This window comes from Mesoplodon densirostris, chromosome 7 (genome assembly GCF_025265405.1).
Source record: "Mesoplodon densirostris isolate mMesDen1 chromosome 7, mMesDen1 primary haplotype, whole genome shotgun sequence".
Lineage (NCBI taxonomy): Eukaryota > Metazoa > Chordata > Mammalia > Artiodactyla > Ziphiidae > Mesoplodon > Mesoplodon densirostris.
The window spans coordinates 25,022,216-25,042,221 of NC_082667.1; the positions used below are offsets into that span (position 1 = coordinate 25,022,216).

The 20,006-nt window shown below is 37.9% G+C and overlaps 1 protein-coding gene across 1 annotated transcript in view; it reads right to left on the minus strand.

Annotated features, from left to right (window-relative positions):
- Positions 1-19,978, minus strand: part of PDHX (pyruvate dehydrogenase complex component X) — a 74,048-nt gene extending 54,070 nt beyond the window's left edge. Inside the window, exons 1-2 of the mRNA XM_060103565.1 lie at positions 19,777-19,978; positions 7,600-7,686 (exon numbers count right to left, since the gene is read on the minus strand). Coding sequence (XP_059959548.1) covers positions 7,600-7,686; positions 19,777-19,930 — 241 coding nt within the window. The 5' untranslated portion in view covers positions 19,931-19,978. The remainder of the gene's footprint in view (positions 1-7,599; positions 7,687-19,776) is intronic.
- Positions 19,979-20,006: the final 28 nt, after the last annotated feature.

Here is a 20,006-nt window from a genome sequence, read left to right on the forward strand (position 1 = left end):
GTTAGGAAAGTTTTTGACTATAATCTCTTCAAATATTTTCTCGGGTCCTTTCTCTCTCTCTTCTCCTTCTGGGACCCCTATAATGCGAATGTTGTTGCATTTAATGTTGTCTCAGAAGTCTCTTAGGCTGTCTTCATTACTTTCCATTCTTTTTTCTTTATTCTGTTCCACAGCAGTAAATTCCACCATTCTGTCTTCCAGGTCATTTATCTGTTCTTCTGCCTCAGTGATTCTGCTCTTGATTCCTTCTAGTGTATTTTTTATTTCAGTTATTGTATTGTTCATCTCTGTTTGTTCTTTATTTCTTCTAGGTCTTTGTTAAACAATTCTTGTATCTTCTCGATCTTTGCCTCCATTCTTTTTCCGAGGTCCTGGATCATCTTCACTATCATTATTCTGAATTCTTTTTCTGGAAGGTTGCCTATCTCCACTTCATTTAGTTGTTTTTCTGGGGTTTTATCTTGTTCCTTCATCTGGTACATAGCCCTCTGCCTTTTCACCTTGTCTATCTTTCTGTGAATGTGGTTTTTGTTCCCCAGGCTGCAGAATTTGAGTTCTTCTTTCTTCTGCTCTCTGCCCTCTGGTGGATGAGGCTAAGAGGCTTGTGCAAGTTTCCTCCTGAACCTAATTCTCAATTTCCCCGCCTGCCCACAAAAAAACACCCCTGTTTCCCAATCTCAGTTATTCTACCCTTCCAGCTCAGGCCCAGCAGGGCATGTAGTCAACTCCTGCTCACCATTCTGGATATTGTTGGATTTGGTGATTCCTCTTTCCTGTGTTTAAGTTCAACTTACATTTAAAAAATCTGTCTTATCATTTTCTACCCAGAAGTGAGGAGAACCCTGACCGCATCTGTTTAGATGGTCATACTGACTAGAAGTCCTCAGGACTGGCCTTTCCAATGTGAGCCTGTAAAGGGAGCTATTTAAATTGCCTACAGGTAGCTCTTGATACCAGAGCACTCCTAGGGCCTGTTCCATTCAGTGCATGGCTACCGTCAGGGCTCAAGAAAGCACGTAAAGACGACTTCCTACAAAATAACCATGAGTGCCGTTACCTCTTGGCTTTAGGATAAGGACACTCACAGACTCATAAACTGCAGCGTGATATTCAAGATCCTTCCTGTAACCTATCTTATCTGACATCCACCATGCCCTTAATGTAGCCAGAACTACCTACGGTTGCCAAAATACATGTCATGACATCTTACTTCCAAGATTTTGACAAATTGTTTACATTACTTATAATGTCCTTCATTTTTTTTTAAAAAAAGCCCATGTATTATATAAGGACCAACTCAAATAGTACCCCATCTGTAAAGCCTTCTCGATGCCTGTCACATCTCCTGCTCTTGCCTTACTCTCCCCTCTGCCAATATATTTACTGATCAGCCACATACAGTGCTGCTGGGTCTGTTCTATTGATTATTACTATGCTAGTCATAACCACAAAAGGAAACATATCAACATGTTTGCCACTAAGGAACAGAATTAAGTTGTGCTTCCAATCAGAGGTGGTACATAGCACATCAAGGACCAGTCATGGTCATCTGGATAGCCTCATTGTGCCATACGTCCTATCCTCTATATTGGCCCAATCCACAGTCCCAAACTCCTGCTGTGAGGCCCATTCTGTAATTTCTCTTGTTGACTTTCCTAGCACCCCAGCCCTGCCCACCCCACCTGCAAGAACTGAGGCCTTCTCTCAAACTCCCAAGCTACTAAATACTTGCAGCCTTCTTCCCGACGCCCAACACCTGTCCTCACTGCCGTGAATGGCTCATCTCGTAGAATCACAGCATAACTGTGTCAGACTCTGAACTCTTACTCACTGCCTAAGTTCTTTCTATACAATTTTTAAAACATCTTTATTGGAGTATAATTGCTTTACAACATTGTGTTAGTTTCTGCTATATAACAAAGTGAATCAGCTATATGCATACATATATCCCCATATCCCCTCCCTCTTGCGTCTCCCTCCCACTCTCCCTATCCCACCCCTCTAGGTGGTCACAAAGCACCGAGCTGATCTCCCTGTGCTACGTGGTTGCTTCCCACTAGCTATCTGTTTTACGTTTGGTAGTGTATATATGTCCATGCCACTCTCTCACTTTGTCCCAGCTTACCCTGCCCCCTCCCCGTGTCCTCAGATCCATTCTCTACGTCTGCGTCTTTATTCCTGTCCTGCCCCTAGGTTCATCAGAACCACTTTTTTTGTTTGTTTTTTAGATTCCCTATATATGTGTTAGCATATGGTATTTGTTTTTCTCTTTCTGACTTACTTCACTCTGTATGACAGTCTGTAGGTCCACCCACCTCACTACAAATAACTCAATTTAGTTTCTTTTCATGGCTGAGTAATATTCCATTGTATATATGTGCCACAACTTCTTCATCCATTCATCTGCCAATGGACACTTAAGTTGCTTCCATGTCCTGGCTATTGTAAATAGTGCTGCAATGAACATTGTGGTAAATGTCTCTTCTTGAACTATGGTTTTCTCAGGATATATGCACAGTAGTGGGATTGCTCAGTCGTATGGTAGTTCTATTTGTAGTTTTTTAAGGAAACTTCATACTGTTTTCCATGGCGGCTATATCAATTTACATTCCCAACAACAGTGCAAGAGGGTTCCCTTTTCTCCACACCCTCTCCAGCATGTATTCTTTGTAGATTTTTTGATGATGGCCATTCTGACTGGTGTGAGGTGATGCCTCATTGTAGTTTACATTTGTATTTCTCTAATGATTAGTGATGTTGAACATGCTTTTGTGTGTTTGTTGGCAATCTGTATATCTTCTTTGGAGAAATGTCTATTTAATCTTCTGCCCATTTTTTGATTGGGTTGTTTGTTTTTTTGATATTGAGCTGCATGAGCTGCTTGTCAATTTTTGAGATTAATCCTTGTCAGTTCCTTCGTTTGAAAATATTTTCTCCCATTCTGAGGGTTGTCTTTTCATCTTGTTTTTGGTTTCCTTTGCTGTGCAAAAGCTTTTAATCTATACAATTTTATAAGCGCTAGCCCGGACCACTCAATACCAACATTTGCCTGGATGACCCCCCATGCCCACCGAATCACATATAGAGACCCCAGAAGTCCTTGCCAGGGCTAGTCTCTGGAATCAGTCAAATCCTCCCAGACCATGTCCTTCATTCTCAACTCACTCTTCCCTCTTCTCTTTCCATTTTTAACACTTCGTTTACCGTTTCTCACGCTGAAGCATAATAATGGCCATGGGGAACTCATCTGGTCAATTTCTCTGTGCATCTGTCCAACAAGCCCTAATAAGGGACTGGAGATTCATCTCCCCAAAAGTTTAACATGTTGCAGAATGAGTAAAGCATAGGGAGATGGCTAAAAGAATCCATCCCACAGTCAGTACCTGGTTACTCTACAGACACATATGGCAATGACCAGAGGACGGAAAAAGGAAAAGAAAGCAGCTGCCAGAAAAATAAAAAGTCTCCTTCTTCAGCTTCCTTCACAGTAATTTTTCCTCTGTCCTCATTCTGTACCATGAGCGCTGTAGCATCCTCATCTCTTTGGCCTTCATATCCTTAGTCTTATTTTTTAAGCACCATACTAACTATTAAAATCTGGCAAAATAATTATTTACAATAGCATACAATTTACATATAATAGGTATGGAAACAGCCTAACTGTCCATCAATGGATAAATGGATAAAGATGTGAGAGATATGCATATATATAATGGAATACTACTCAGCCATAAAAAAGATGAAAATTTCGCTATTTGCAAAGACATGGATGGACCTTGAGGGTATTATGCTAGATGACATAAGTCAAAGAAAGACAAATACTGTAGAATTTCACGATATGTAGAATATAACAAACAAAACAAAAGAAATGAACAAAGCAAACCAAACAGAAACAAACACATAGCTACAGAGAACAGAGTAGTGGTTACCAGAGCAGAAGGGCCAGGGGAAGGAGGGGAGGACAAAATGGGCAAAGAGGACCAACTGTATGGTGATAGACGGAAACTAAGTTTTTGGTGGTGAGCATGCTATAGCATATACAGAAGTAGAAATATAAGGTTGTACACATGAAACAGACAATGTTATAAACCAATGTTACCTCAGTAAAAAAATAAATTTAAAAAAATCTGGCAAAATGGTTACTAGAAACAATAGATTAATATAGCTTTGTAGGTAGTATTGTAGCAAGTATTTTCTTAGTAACAGCAAGATTCAAATTCACTTGGAGCTTATAAAAAGCTGAGGAAAGAGTAGTTTCTCACTCCAAGTTATATCCCAAAGGCTACTGATTGGACAACTTTACAAAATATATATTAGTACAAAAAGTTCAAACATACACAAAATTTATAAGGAAAGTTAATGAACCAACTTTTACAACTATTACAGCTGTCAACTCACTCATGAATACTTATACTCTTATCCTCCCACCAGAGGTACTGTGAAGTTAAGGCCAGACATACTATCACTTCATACATAAATATTTCAACTCATATCTCTTATAGATAAGATTTTAAAAATTACTAGCATAGTATCATTAAACATCTAAAATGATTAATTCCTTAATGTAATTAAACATATAACTTTCAAATTCCCCAAATGTTTTTATTTGCTTGAATCATAAACAAAATAAGGTCCCTACATTGGAACCAGTCTCTTAAATCTCCTTGAAGCTACAGGTTCCCCTACCTCCTTCCTTTCCCCATCTTCCCATTCCTTGACATTTATTTGTTGATGAAATTGGCCTGTAGAAATCCCCACAGTCTGGGTTATGCTGATATACTCCTCATGGTGTCATTGGATACATGCCTCTTTCCCCTATATTTCCTGGAAATTGGTAGCAAGAACTACAGGCTTGATCAATTCAGCTCCATTTTCCGGCAAGACAACCTTATAGCTGGTGGTACTATCTGGTTTTCTCTCTTTTTGTGATATTAGCAACCATTGATGGTCACTGGCTATATCCCTTAATTCATTAGAGATTGCAAAATTGTGAGACAGTGACATTCTATCATTCCTCCATCTTTTAAGAGTTGGAATATGCCAATAATTAGAAACTTATCATCACCAACTACTTGGTTACTCTTAAGCTACAGTTCATATAGGAAAGGTAGGGAAAAATACTTGAGTCTTTCTACTTATTACCAGTTTTCAAAATGAGTTAATTTACTAGCATCCCCCAAAGCAGACCAACTATTAGTATTTTTCTTTAGTATTGTGAGCTTCAAATTTAAATGTATTTAATATGTTTCAATACACTGTAGATATTATTCTTACTGATCCTCAAATTGTCCCATTTTTGGCTCCTGAGTCCTTTAAGACACCCTTAGGAGTTTTTATAACTGTTTTCCTTTCTAAATTGACAAGATGTTCCAAGCTCATCTTGTACATTTCCTGCCCCAGACCTGGAAGTAGCTATTTTCCAAGGAGCTTTGGTTTACTTTAGTAGGAAATGGTATTTAGATACTATAGTCTCATTGTTAGGGGTGCTCATTGCTAGTGGGTTTGTCATTTTTCCAGGCCCTGCCATGAAAAAGAGCTAGAAAATTTACCATCACAGGATCTTTCCTTAACCTTAGCTATCTTTCATCTGTTTTTCCTTTAAACCACACTCAAAGGCTGGATTCCCAATAATATCTTAATCACTCATTTGCTTTATCCCATAAAATACATTTTTAAAAAACCTTAGAATAAGAATACCAACATAACCACTATAATACTATTACTCTCAACAGTTTAAGATATTTTTAGAGATGTCATTGTCCTTTAATAACAATCTAGTAGCGATAGATAGTCAAGTTTGTTGACATTTGAAATAGCCCCTCCCTGCATGGTTGTTATATCAGCAACTCAATTATAATTAGGTGCTTCTGTTTCAATTGGTTTCCATTTTTAGGGATCTTTGAAAATTAAATTCTGTGTTAAAATTATGCAAAATATGTATATGGTTCCAAGTTAAGGAGACAAAACAAGATGTATTCAGAGAAGTCTAGCTTCTACTCCTCTCTCCACCCACCACACTGTTTCCTCCATCACACTACAAATAACCATTTTTTTGTTGTTAAATTTTTGTTTTATCCTTTTTTAAAAAAAATTTCCAAATATTAGTATTCCCATTCCTTTCTTCAGTGAATGATACACACTATATCTATTAGTCACCACCCTGCTTTTTTCCCCTGAAAGTCACTCTACAACAGTATAGAGACACTCTCCATTCCTTTCTATAGTTGTGGATGTAGTATATGTTATTCATCAAATTGTGTACTGACCAACAGATGGATTGTTTCTAACTTTTGCTATTACAAACACCACTGCAATAAATAGCCTCATATGTGCATCTTTTCTTATTTTTGCCTTGAGATAGGATCTCTAGAAATAGAACTGCCTGGCGAAAGGGTAAACAGAAATGTAATTTTTCTAGGTATTGACAAATTCTCTCCCCTAGGGCTTATATCATTTTGCATTTCCTACAGCAATGTTTGAGAGTGCCTGCTTCCCCCCATTCCCTCCACAGTCTCATCAACAGAATAACTTGTCAAACTTTTTAATTTCTGTCAATATGATTGGTAAAAAATGATGTATCAGTGTAGTATTAATCTGCATATTTATTAGTACAAATATTAAATAGCTTTTCATATGTTAGAGGCAATTTGCAGTTCTTTTTCTGCAAACCATCTTATATCTTCTTATATCTTGCCCATTTTCTTGCTGAGTTGATAGTTTTCTTATTCTCTATTTTTTAGAAATACTAACCCTTTGTGATTAAAAACTGAAAATATCCTTCTCCAATTTGTCACTTCTTTACTTTATTTATTATGTTTTCAGCTATAATAAAGTTATTATTTTTACCATAAAATTTATCTATATTTCCCTTATTGCATCTGGATTTTGAGTTATAGAGTGTTTATCCACTTCCAGGTTCAGAAGAATTCACCAGCCTTTTTCCTAGTACTTGTCTGGCTTCATTTTTGTATATTAAGTGACTGATTCACTTGTAATTTATCATTGGGATAGCACAAAGACTAAATCTAATATCATCTTCCTTCATTATTTAAACACTATTCATGTCTATTTCTTCATTTTCCACTCAGTTCTGTTAGTCTGTCTTTTCAAGCACCAATACCACAGTTTTTATTAATAAAGGCTTAATAAAATGTTTCAATATCTAGTAGGTCTACAACTCTCCTCTGCTGCTCTTCTTTAATGAGAGTTTTTCTTATTATTCTTACTTATTTATTCTTTCCAATGAAATTTATAATCAGCTTGCCTAGTCACAGGAAGCACACACAAAGAATCATTATAAAGTCACAAATTAACTTTAGGGGATTGACAAATTTATGATGTTGAAACTAAAAGCTAAGAATAAGAACTAAAACTTGGAAAAAAGCATTAAAATAGTTTACCATTCTCTGCTTGTGAAAAGATACAGGCTGAACCCAGAAAACCTTGGCTACATTACCATGAGAAATTTTTATTTAAACAATTAAGATTAATAAGCAAAGGAACCAATCATTTCATGTATATCATGTATTGTGTAAACCAGCTGATTAGGAAAAAAACAAAATGATCAAATAACACAGGTGTTAGAAATGCATTGCTCACCTTCCTTTTTCAGCCATTTCACAATGTTCCCTTCTTCCATTGTAGGAGACAGTGATGGCATGAGTATCGTGATAGGATCAGCTGAAACTGAAAAAAGGAAAAAAGATTAAACACAAAAAATAATGCACCTCATGAGGCAGCAACAAAAAGTTCAAGTAAATTAATATCGAATCCAATTTGAGAAAAAAAAATATTCCAGTCTGAAAGACACCCAACTGGTCAAACTAAGTGCTCAGTAATCTTTTCTGGAATATTTTCAACTCCTTTTTCATAGTTCCCCAAGCCCTCTATGCATATTTTCAAGCCAGGTGCTTACAGGATTAAAAAAAAGAAAAGCTGATTTATGTTTCATCTTCTTTTCCTTCCCTTTTGTTGCTGCAAGAAATATTTACAAGTAGAATGACCAAAGGAAAAGACAAAAAAAAAAAAAAACTAGAGTTCTGATCAACGACAACAGAAGAATTAAGATTAGACTTACAACAGAATAATCAAGATTAAACTTTAGAAACTTGTTGTGTTTTTACTTTAATCTAATATTACACTATTCAGAAATCAAAGGTTCTTGCTGCTAAGTGTGAAAAGCAGAGGTTTGCTTTGTCAAGAATGACAGGGCAAGTGAACTTAAGTAGTTAAATTAATCTCAGATTGTGTTTCATACCACAATTCAGCTAGGGATCCAAAAAGATAGACTCAAATCAGGTGACCTCTCAATAAAGCATAGCTACTTTTCCCTTAGATATCAAAAAAGGAGACACGCTATATATTGGGCCAGATGTGCTTCCCGATAATTCCACTGTCCAGGACCATACTTAAAGAGCGCACAGCTGTTAGATTACAATTTACATAAAGTTTATACTAATAAAATAGTTCACAGAGTGCTCCAGTGCTTATTTAGCAGTAGCCATAGTAACAAATTACATTGCCTGAAATCTTCCACAAAACCTATTCTCCCCTCAGATTATTAAACTCTCTGACCCAAAAAAGCAAAACACACCACATCTGACATAATTCAAATGTGGAAAAGGGTAGAATAAGGCTTTTTTTTTTCCCATTGATGTTTTAGGGTTAAAAATAAGGGAATTGATATCAAAAAAACAAACAACCTAATCCAAAAATGAGCAGAAGACCTAAACAGACATTTCTCCAAAGAAGATATACAGATTGCCAACAAACACATGAAAGGATGCTGAACATCACTAATCATTAGAGAAATGCAAATCAAAACCCAATGAGGTATCACCTCACACTGGTCAGAATGGCCATCATCAAAATATCTACAAACAATAAATGTTGGAGAGGGTATGGAGAAAAAGGAACCCTCTTGCACTGTTGGTGGGAATGTAAATTGATGCAGCCACTATGGAGAACAGTATGGAGGTTCCTTAAAAAACTAAAAATAGAACTACCATATGACCCAGTAATCCCACTACTGGGCATATACCCTGAGAAAGCCATAGTTCAAAAAGAGACATGTATCACAATGTTCAATGCAGCACTATTTACAATAGCCAGGACATGGAAGCAACCTAAGTGTCCATCGACAGACGAGTGGATAAAGAAGATGTGGCACATATATACAATGGAATATTACTCAGCCATAAAAGGAAACGAAATTGAGTTATTTGTAGTGAGGTGGATGGACCTAGAGTCTGTCATACAGAGTGAAGTAAGTCAGAAAGAGAAAAACAAAAACCGCGTGCTAACACATATATATGGAATCTAAAAAAAAAAAAGGTTCTGATGAACCTAGGGGCAGGACAGGAATAAAGACGCAGACGTAGAGAATGGACTTGAGGACATGGGGGTGGGGGGGAGGGTATGCTGGGAGGAAGTGAGACAGCAGCATGGACATATATACACAACCCAATATAAAATAGCTAGTGGGAAGCAGCCCCATAACACAGGGAGATCAGCTCGGTGCTTTGTGACCACCTAGAGGGGTGGGATAGGGAGAGTGGGAGGGAGGTGCAAGAGGGAGGAGATATGGGGATGTATGTATACATATAGCTGATTCACTTTGTTATACAGCAGAATCTAACACAATTGTAAAGCAATTATACTCCAATAAAGATGTGTTAAAAAATAAAGGAATTGAATACTAATGTTAAATGTAGTTAAATATTTCCTTTGGGAAACTGAACTAATGTTATTGTAATTTCAAATGGAGAGTTCCTATGGCTTCATGGTAAAGAAGTGCCATTTCTGAAGCATTTGGAAGGAAGCTTCTATCCTCCCATCACTGTTCATTCACTCCCCTCTAAAGGACTGGGAAAAGGATCCAGGCAAAGACATCTGCCTCAGCCTTTTCCTCATTTTAAGACCTGCCTGCCTATAGGGAACCTGTATTTTCCTTTCAGTTCTTCTATGCACTAGGCATAAATGGACCTGCCTTTCAAAGGCAGGTAGTAAGCCCACCTCTCTCTATTCCTGCCATCAGGGCCCAGTGGGTGCTGGGAAGCAATTCAGGATGTGTGTTTGCTTTGTATATACAAACTGTCTCTCTCAAACAAAAGCCCAAAGTCTAAACAGGGGTTGTACTGAGGAGTCCAACTGTAAAAGGCCACAGATTTAAGTCACATTTTCCAATACAATAAAACCATCAACATTAAAACTGTTACTTTGATCTTCATCTGTCTGGTTTTTGCCTTCTCAATTGGTACCAATCTACAAGGATAGAAATGTAGAATCATCACTCTCAATACCCCAACAATGATAGAGCCCGAACCAAATTCTAAGTCAACATGCCCATTTCATCAATGAGAAAACTACAATCCACTGATTACGGGATTTGAATTCTGCCTAACTCTCAAGGCTGTCCTCTCCTACACTGTACTACTGCTCATCAATAATTGATGATCCTTACCATTATGGATTATCAACTAATTAATCATTGGTTATTTATAGCCTATTCATCCAGAAATTCATACAGAACAAACCAGACATATCAAATCTATGTGAGCATTCTTCACGTGTCCAATCAAGCAGCCTAACAATCCCTCTCTATCAAAAAGTTCAAGCCTGGCATTACGAGATGCAATATTTCAAAATCATATACACAGTAAATTTATACATCAAATAGAGTTCCACTACAAAGAAGCAAAATAAATGAACTTCTGTGATTCTATGTCCAGATTCCAATTTGTGACAAATATCAACTCAGTTCTCTCAAAACAAAGTCTCTCTTCAATATGTTTATACCTTGGTTCTAGTTACCATGATACAATTAATATTTATTTTATGATTCTCTCTCCTATTATAATCTCTCACCTACAAGACCTTCACATTTTTCCTGACACTAAGTACTTCATTATGAAACTTTTTGCATTTTATGAATTACCACATCAAGAACCTTAAAAATTTTCATATTTTAAAAATAAAAAGAACATAATCACTCCTCATACAGCCACCCTTCATAGATGAACTGAAATCGCTTCTCTGAATAATGACTGAAAAATATAAAAATTCTGTAATAGATCACTATCCTTACTCTGAAATGAAGGTGACAAAAACCAGAGACAGACATTTTGGACATTTCCATTATTCGGTACTATCTCTTGATTGCTTATACTGACTTATATGGAGAGTACAATGTGCAATGTATTTTCTTTTTCTTTTTTTTTTTTTTTTTGCGATACGCGTGCCTCTCACTGTTGTGGCCTCTCCCGTTGCGGAGCACAGGCTCCGCGGCCATGGCTCACGGGTCTAGCCGCTCCGAGGCATGTGGGATCTTCCCGGACCGGGGCACGAACCCGTGTCCCCTGCATCGGCAGGCGGACTCTCAACCACTGCGCCACCAGGGAAGCCCTGCAATGTATTTTCTGATTAATCTAACTAACCTATCCTCAGATGCTCATGCTAGAAAATGATTTTTAAAAGGTAGCATTAATTTATTAATAATAATGCATATTTCTTTCTAGTGGATCCTCTTTCAACCTGAACATTACATACATCTTTTCCAAATATATTTTTTCCAGTGGGAAGGTAATTATATAATCATAATATCAGTTTTGAATGACAGGGCTGCATATAACTAATATCTGGCCTTTATGGCTGCCATCAATTCTACTGAAGATAGTGTTGGCTTTTCTAGACTCCTTGGAATTTTAACCTACACATAATGTTGTTTAATTTCATTAGGAATTATATGTAGCTTCCCTTCTCATTCCAATAAGCAGTACATTCTACCTTTTTCCTGTCAAACTGAGGAGGCCTTGAAATGGGCACCAATTACAGTTCCTACTCGTAACTGGGCACAACTATAGTAAGAATAAAGGAAATGCAGTTTTTTACTCCACTGGTCATACAGGTTATTTCAATTAGTACTCAAAAAATACCCCAAATTTTGTTAGACTTTAACCCTTTTGTAGTCATTTTAGTGTTCTATTTCTTTTCATCAAGCTAACAAAGTATACCTAATGGTCTAAGTATACCTATAAAGTCTGCCCTTCTATAGCATTTAAAAACCGTATTTAAAACTTTTAAGGTAACTACCGTAATGTACATTGTTCCAGTTTATATTTAAATATACTGATTTTAACAGCAGAGTCTCACAAATCCATCACAACTGTCTTAATCTCTTTTTTTTTTTGCCTCAATATAATGACACAATAAGTTGAAATTTTTCACTCAGTATATTGCTGCTTTACTTTACCTTCCTTATCAGGCACATGAGCAATTGATCAATCAGCGAATCTTACAGCAATCTACACTAATCTAATTTCTTGTTCTCTAGAGTATTTCTTTTATCTCAAAACACTCGTACTTTAGCAAAACCTATAAGAGCTTTAAATTGATGATGTATACATCAATTCTAAAAGGTTTCCAGATTTTTTAAAAAAAGATTAATATAAGCAAACTCTTAAAATACAAATGCAGAACAAACAGCTTTGTGGCTAATAATGAAGCAGATCTAAGCTCCATTACTCTGACTGAAGTAATTAAGGAAATTCCACAATTTACTTATGGTACTGCTTGGACGTCATGCTCTAGTCCATTAATACGACTATAATCCAAACACAAAAATCATGAAATGAAGACAGACAAATTGAAGAAATAAATTACCCTGTACTTTTTTAGTGCAGCTCTCTGTTCCTTACATTAATTTGCTTCTTTTTAAATAGGAAGAGATGCTGCTCATTTAATCACCTCTCTTTCCAATGCAAGAACTCATTAAATAAAATTGACCTTTAAAATTTCTGCTTAAATTAAACAATTCTGCCATCTGCAGGCTGGATGAAATAAAGCCATAAGACGTAAAGGTAATTTCAAAATCAATACCAGGGCATAGAATAATATTAATACTGCAGTTTTGAATAAAGGTAAAGCAATTTTTTAAAAGATAAGTGCTTGTCATATGGGTCTTCTTTGTTCAAATACTTATTTTGGCATAAGAATAGATTGAAAATGTCACAAATACTTACTTTGGTATAAGAATAGATTGAAAATGTCACAAATACATTTTGGTATAAGAATACATTGAAAATGTCAAAGAACAACAATAGAAAATGTATGCATAGTAGTTTGTGAGAAAATAGCATTTAGAGTAATAAATGTAATGAAAGATGCCCACAAACAGTATACATGGCATAATCCAATTTCTACCTGCTTAGCTTGTATGTACACAAAGACTGAAAGGATATACTCGAAAATGACAATAGTACCTATCTCTAGTTGATGGTTTTATTATACCTGCTTTTTATTTCTTTGTTTCTTGCTACTTTTAAACAAAAACCCACAAGAACAGGGAGAAAAGAAGGAACAATAGAACACAATTTTGGAAGCAGAAAAGTAAATAATGTAGATAGTAATAATTGACTAAAGAGAGACTAGAAAGCTGAATGCTAAACTAGAAGTGGAGAAAGCTGAGATAATCAACCTGGTTTATACAAGAATTTCCCAAAGGCCCAAGAACTGGCAGTACGGAGGACCTCTGGAAATACTGGGGGCGGTGCGGTGGGAGGTTTGGGTGAATGCTATTTAAGTGCTGGGTAACACCACCCTCATTCAACCGAAGACTGGAGGTTGTTTCCTCTGCAGAGGTAAAAGAGAAGACCTTTGGAACAGAGGATGAACCTACACACCTGGAGATACTGTATATAGAAACTGCAAAAGTAAGTTAACTGAGAGATCAGCTGAAGTGACTGACAATACCAGAAATAGTGCTAAAAAGATATTAGATGGTGTGGGATGAATTAGTAATAGTTACAGAGAAAACTGAAGGAAAAATTTTAAAGGCAACGACTTGAAAAAAGCAAAAAGTAAGAAAGGTAACAATCATAATATGGGACGATATAGGACAATTCTCAGTTAAGCATTATTTGTTTGCTGTAAGCACTGAATATAGATTTAATTAAGAATTGCAAAATATCCTACTTTACAATTCCTTCCTCAGGTAATGAGCGATGGATTCACAGGTTCCTTTCACCTTCCCAATCTAAACATGAAAGTTTCCTTTCTACTCTTTACCTTATCCAGCCTTGTCCTCATTGCTAAAGTACACTAACTCTTGAACTCTCTTTTAACTGTATTGCACATTTGAAAACCAAACTCTCATTAATGTCATTGGCAAATGTTTTACTTTCTGTGGTACTGTCATATTGACTACCAAAGCTAAAGGGTAAATGTAGGCATTCAACAAATGCTTTCTGAGCTCCTGCTATCCTAGCCTTAGACCCACATAAGACCAGAATCTTGACCTCAAAGGATTATAGTTTAAATGGGAAGTCAAGACAAATACACAAGTACTAGAGGGTAGCATATAAACATGCCGTGAGAATGCCAAAGAGCTGAGAGTCGAGATTCTAGCTGTTCAAAAAAGGAAATCTTGATTTGTGTGCTAGTACCACTTTATACTCATTAGAATGGCTATTATCAAAAAAACAAGGTGTTGGCAAGATGTGGAGAAATTAGAGCCCTTGTGCACTGTTGGTGGAAAAGTAAAACAATGCAGCTTCTGTGGAAAAACAACCCAATGGTTCCTCAAAAAATTAAACACTGAATGACCATTTATTTGATCAAGCCACCTCACTTCTGGGTATACACCCAAAATAACTGAAAGCGGGAACTCGAACAGGAGTTTGCACAACCATGTTCACGGCAGCATTATTCACAATGGCCAAAAGGTGAAAACAGCCCAAGTGTCCATGGATAGATGAATGCATAGACAAAATATTGTGGTATATACATCCAATAAAATGTGATTCGGCCTTAAAAAGGGATGAGATTCAGATAACTGCAACAACATGGATGAAACTTGAAGACATTATGCTAAGTGAAATAAGCCAGACACAAAAAGACAAATATTTTATGATTCTGCTTTTATGAGGTACCTAGAAGAGGCAAATTCACAGAGAAAGCAGAACAGTGGTTACCAGGGGCTAGGGAGAGGGGACAATGGGGAGTTGTTGTTTAATGGGTACAGAGTTTCAGTTTGGGATTATGAAAAAGTTCTGGAGACAGTGGTAATAGCTGCACACAATGTGAGCACTCTTAATGCCCTGGAACTAAACACTTAAAAATAGTTAAAATGGTAGATTTTATATATATTTTACAATAAAAAATAACTTTTAATTTTAAAAATCTGCTGAGCAAATAAAACAAGGTGAGGGACCAGCAGAGATATTCCAGGTGAGGGAGACATCATATGCTAATAAAGAGGTGGGAATTACAGCTTAGTCTGGCTAAAGAGTAGAACGTAATGAAAATGAAAAGTAGGCCATGTAAGTTAGAAAAAGTATGTTGGGACTACTGCCTTATAGTAGGTAGCCATAGTACCTTCTAATACACTCTAACACCTAGTTAATGGGTTTGACATTATTTAAATACCAATGGAAAGACATGAAAAAAATTTCGAGCAAGTAAAAGAAATAATAACAATAAAAAATTGAACTTGTTTGCAGTTCCACAGACATAGCCATGTTCACAAGGCTATAATTTACAAAAAAGAAACGAAGAAAAACTGCACATGCTTTGAGACGGTCACAACTATAAACCCTGCAGAAAAGCTAAAATAATGGGATTTTAAATACAAAGTGAAGATACCCATGAACATGTTACCTGTTCTCCTTTACTGACTTAGAACACTTGTCCTGAGAGACTAAAAAGGCACGTAAGGACCAGATCCTTCTAAGAAAAGAAAGGAAAGGAAGGGGACCCAGTTGCAGTAGAGGAACTATTTTATTGTTTGATCAGAGAAGGCGTCCTCTGACAAAGTGAGTAGAGCTGAATGGAGGTAGCCATGCAAATCTCTGATGGAGAGCCTTCGAAATGGAGGAAACAGCAAGCACAAGAATGAGCAGAGGGCTTCCCTGGTGGTGCAGTGGGAATCTGCCTGCCAATGCAGGGGACACAGGTTCAAGCCCTGGTCCGGGATGATCCCACATGCTGCAGAGCAGCTAAACCCATGTGCCACAACTACTGAGCCCGTGCTCTAGAGCCCACAAGCCACAACTACTGAGTCCACGTGCTACAACTACTGAAGCCCACACACCTAGAGCCCATGCTCCACAACAAGAGAAGCCACCGTAATGAGAAGCCTGCACACCGCAATGAAGAGTAGCCCCTGCTCGCCACAACTAGAGAATGCCCACATGCAGCAACGAAGACCCAATGCAGCCAAAAATAAATAAATTAAAAATATTAAAAAATAAGAACATAGAAAAAATAAATTGTATGTTTACCCACATAAGAAAAATAAATTAAAAATAAATAATTTTTTTTAAGTTTAAAAAAAAAAAAAAAAGAATGTGCAGAGAGCATGCTTGGTATGTTCAGAACTCACCCAGGGAACCTGTGTGCTGGAGTGGAGTGAGTGTGAGGTGAGGCATGGTCAGAGCTGAACTCAGAGAGGTGGAGGATTCATATCATATTGTGCTTTGCAAACCACAGTTAAGGACTTCAGATTTCATTCTGAGTTTAATGAGAAGCTCTTGGAGGGTTTTCAGCAGAGGAGTAACATGATCTCATTTATAATTTAAAAGCAGCACTCTGAAAGCTGCACGGAGAATGGCCTGTACTGGGCCAAGGGTGGTGGTAGAGACATCTATTGGGACACTCCTGCAATAATCTAGATTGGAGGTGGTGGTAGCTTGCACCAGTCTAGTTGGTAGCAGAGGTGGTGAGGAGTGGTCAGATTACATTTAAAAGGTAGAGTCAACAAGAATTTCTGATAGTTTGGATGTGGCATATGAAAGTCAGGAGTCAAGGATGACTTGAGTTAGGAGTACAAGTAGAAAAAACCCAAAAATCCAAATTAGATGCCATAGCTCCAAAAGGAACATTTTTCTTTCTATAAAAAGTGCCCCAGGGGCTTCCCTGGTGGCGCAGTAGTTGAGAGTCCGCCTGCAGACGCAGGGAACACGGGTTCATGCCCCAGTCCGGGAAGATCCCACATGCCGCGGAGCGGTGGGGCCCGTGAGCCATGGCCGCTGAGCTTGCGCGTCCGGAGCCTGTGCTCCGCAACGGGAGAGGCCGCAACAGAGAGAGGCCCGCCTACCTCAAAAAGCAAAAAACAAAAAACAGCCCATTAGTACAGCACCATCTCTACACCCTATATTCACAAAAATAGTCACTTATAAAACTCTCGTCAAATTACCCCTTTCTAGAGTGTCATCGATTCCCTTGCCAGGAGCCTGTAAAAAGATTTAAGCGGGTGGCATTGAAGTAACAAGAAAAATTTCAAACCACAAGGAAGGTCACTCCATTTGAAGGAACAACATGAGCAAAGAAAGGAAAGATAAGTACAGATGTTTAGGTAAAGGTGAATGATCGGATGAGCCTAAATGCACAAACTTAGCCCAAACCCAGATCTGAACCAAAATTTCCAAATTACTGCCTTTGTTGTAGTCACTTGGGTAAATGTATCGAAGAGTCATTTGTTTATAGTTCGAACCCCTATATTAAAATGCACCTTTCTTGTTCTCAGATATGGCAAATACCCTTGCAAAGTAGCACAATTATTTTCTGTAGGAAATGACCAAAATGTTCATGGTAATAGCCTGGAGACTAGGTGGCATTTATAGATAAATTACAGGGAGATCTACAAGTTCCCTGGAATCACATACAAAATTTTGCATGTATGCATTTTTCTGAAGAAGTGGTATAGTTTTTATCAGTTTTCAAATAGGTTTATGCCTCTCTAAAAGTCAGTGCTAGTAGATTCCCAAAGAAACTCTCCTGAATTTAAATTTACCAACCTTAATTCTTCCCTAGAAATGTTTCATTAACACAAGAAGGACCTTGATTGAAAAAAAGTATCCAGTAGATCACCAGCTATAGTAAACTGCTTACCAAGTACAAAAAATAAAAAGAGTCACCATACACTCCATTTTGTTTACAGAATCTGTTGATTCCTTCATACACTTAGTACTGAATGATACATTTACAAAGACCCTGCTGGAATTGTAAGGTATGTCAGAATGGCTGCAGAACTATTTTCTCTGGGTGAAATAAACCGAACACTTCAGAAGAGGTTTCAGCTTGCAATATCAGTCTTCTTGGTATTAAACTATAAAATTTAAATTCTACATGAATCCCAGTTTATTCTGCAATCTTGGAACAAGGGCAAAAAGAAATCACCACTCAAGAGTGTAGGAAAAGAATGAACACGTGCATAACAGTTTAGGGATTTATACATTTTTTCGTAAAGGCAAATGATGCTCAAGACAACAATAAGGTGTATTTAAGAGTATATCATCTTAGAAACTTACAGAGAGGTCAGTGACATATACTTTAACTCTTAAATGGTCTTACCATCCTTTATACACAGTCTGGAATTTTAGTATCTTATTTAAAATAATGATATCATGACTGTCGCTGAAATACCATTTCACAATGTAGATATTACCAGAATATATCATCTCTTTAAAAAAAAAAGAAGTTTCATCACTGGATCGTAAAATCTCAGTGCACTCATCTTAACATTAACTTCGTGTAACATTTTTTTCTGAGCCTAAAGTAGCTCAGAATATGTAGGCAATGCCTACTGCACCTAATTTTTTATATTACAATTCATCCTGTGGAGTGACTGAATGATGCGCAGGTAATAATACACTCAGTACCTGCCCGCCACCCATGTGAAGAAAAATAATGCCGGGCACACTATATTACATGGTATCAAACACTGTAAGAATTATGTTAATTGTGTCAATACCACTCTTTAATGACGACTTTCTATAATAAATTTTGTGAACAAACAAGAATTTCAATGACTATCCAGTTCTACAAGGGTTAAGTCATAACCCACTCAAGTTGCCCAGCCACAGTGCGACCCGAGAGGAATTCAGGATGAAGCACTCTGCTTTGGATAAACAGGCCCTTAGATAGTTCGAAGCATATCTCAGGAAGAACTTCAATGACCCTGGATTCTTACATCTTCCTATTCGTAGAAATATACTAAAACCATTAACATGAGTTATCTGTTCTTTGTGATTAGCAGTAATCTTTTACCAAGATATATGCTTGACTGTATGTATTTCCTAGACAAAAAAAAATTCATATACAATCTGGCTTCCCCCCTACCTCTGCAGAGCAGTGCCTCGGACCTGAGTGGCTGTCTCCCGTGCTATAACCGTCAGTAAGCCGCTGAATAAAACTTAAACTCACAACTCTTATGTTGTATGTCTTTAAGTCGACACCTTCTTGGTAAGATTCCCCTCCTAAATTTTCACTCTTTCAGGCTCATGTTTTGGTTAAACATTCTTCCCGACCTATGTCTAATGGCTGGACATTTACAAATTAGGTCCTTTACCATAGTGGTCGCGTGGAGCAACCCAAGTGGCCTCGAAGGTCTCCAACAAAGACAGGTCAGGAGAATGAATAAAAACTGCTAACGGTGACGTCTGAATCTCAACAAACTTGGTCAACCTAACAACTCTAAAGAAACCTGAAATGTGACTGGGAAAAGGCCTAAGAGATGCCTCACAACCCAAATTCCAAGGCAAGGTCACAGAGAAGCCGTATCAACCAGGTGGGCAGGGACGGAATCAAGTTCTCCTACTTTCCCCAAAAGCCCTTTGCGGCATGCAGTAGGACAAGTCAGCAGACTCCTCCCCAAGAAAAAGCCAAGGGAACAGTGAGCCCCTGGCAACTCACACCCAGATACAGGCCTTCAATCAAAAAGCTCCAGCCCCAGCCCCATTGCTCAGATACACAGAAGCTGAGCGAGCCCCAGACACTCACCCCGCAGCCACTGCGTGCTGTGAAACCATCTCCAACTAGCTCCACGGCCGGCAGACCACCCAGAAGCCCCCTTAACCAGCCTTGGGCTTCGGCAGAAGCCCAGGAGGCAACGCAGCAACCGCTGATCACAGCCGCGCCTCCAGGAGGCCGCCATCTTCCCGGCCTTCTCCCGGGCTGCCCTCTGCACTGCCTGATCGCCCAGTCATCAAGGCCCTCTCAGGCCCCGCCTC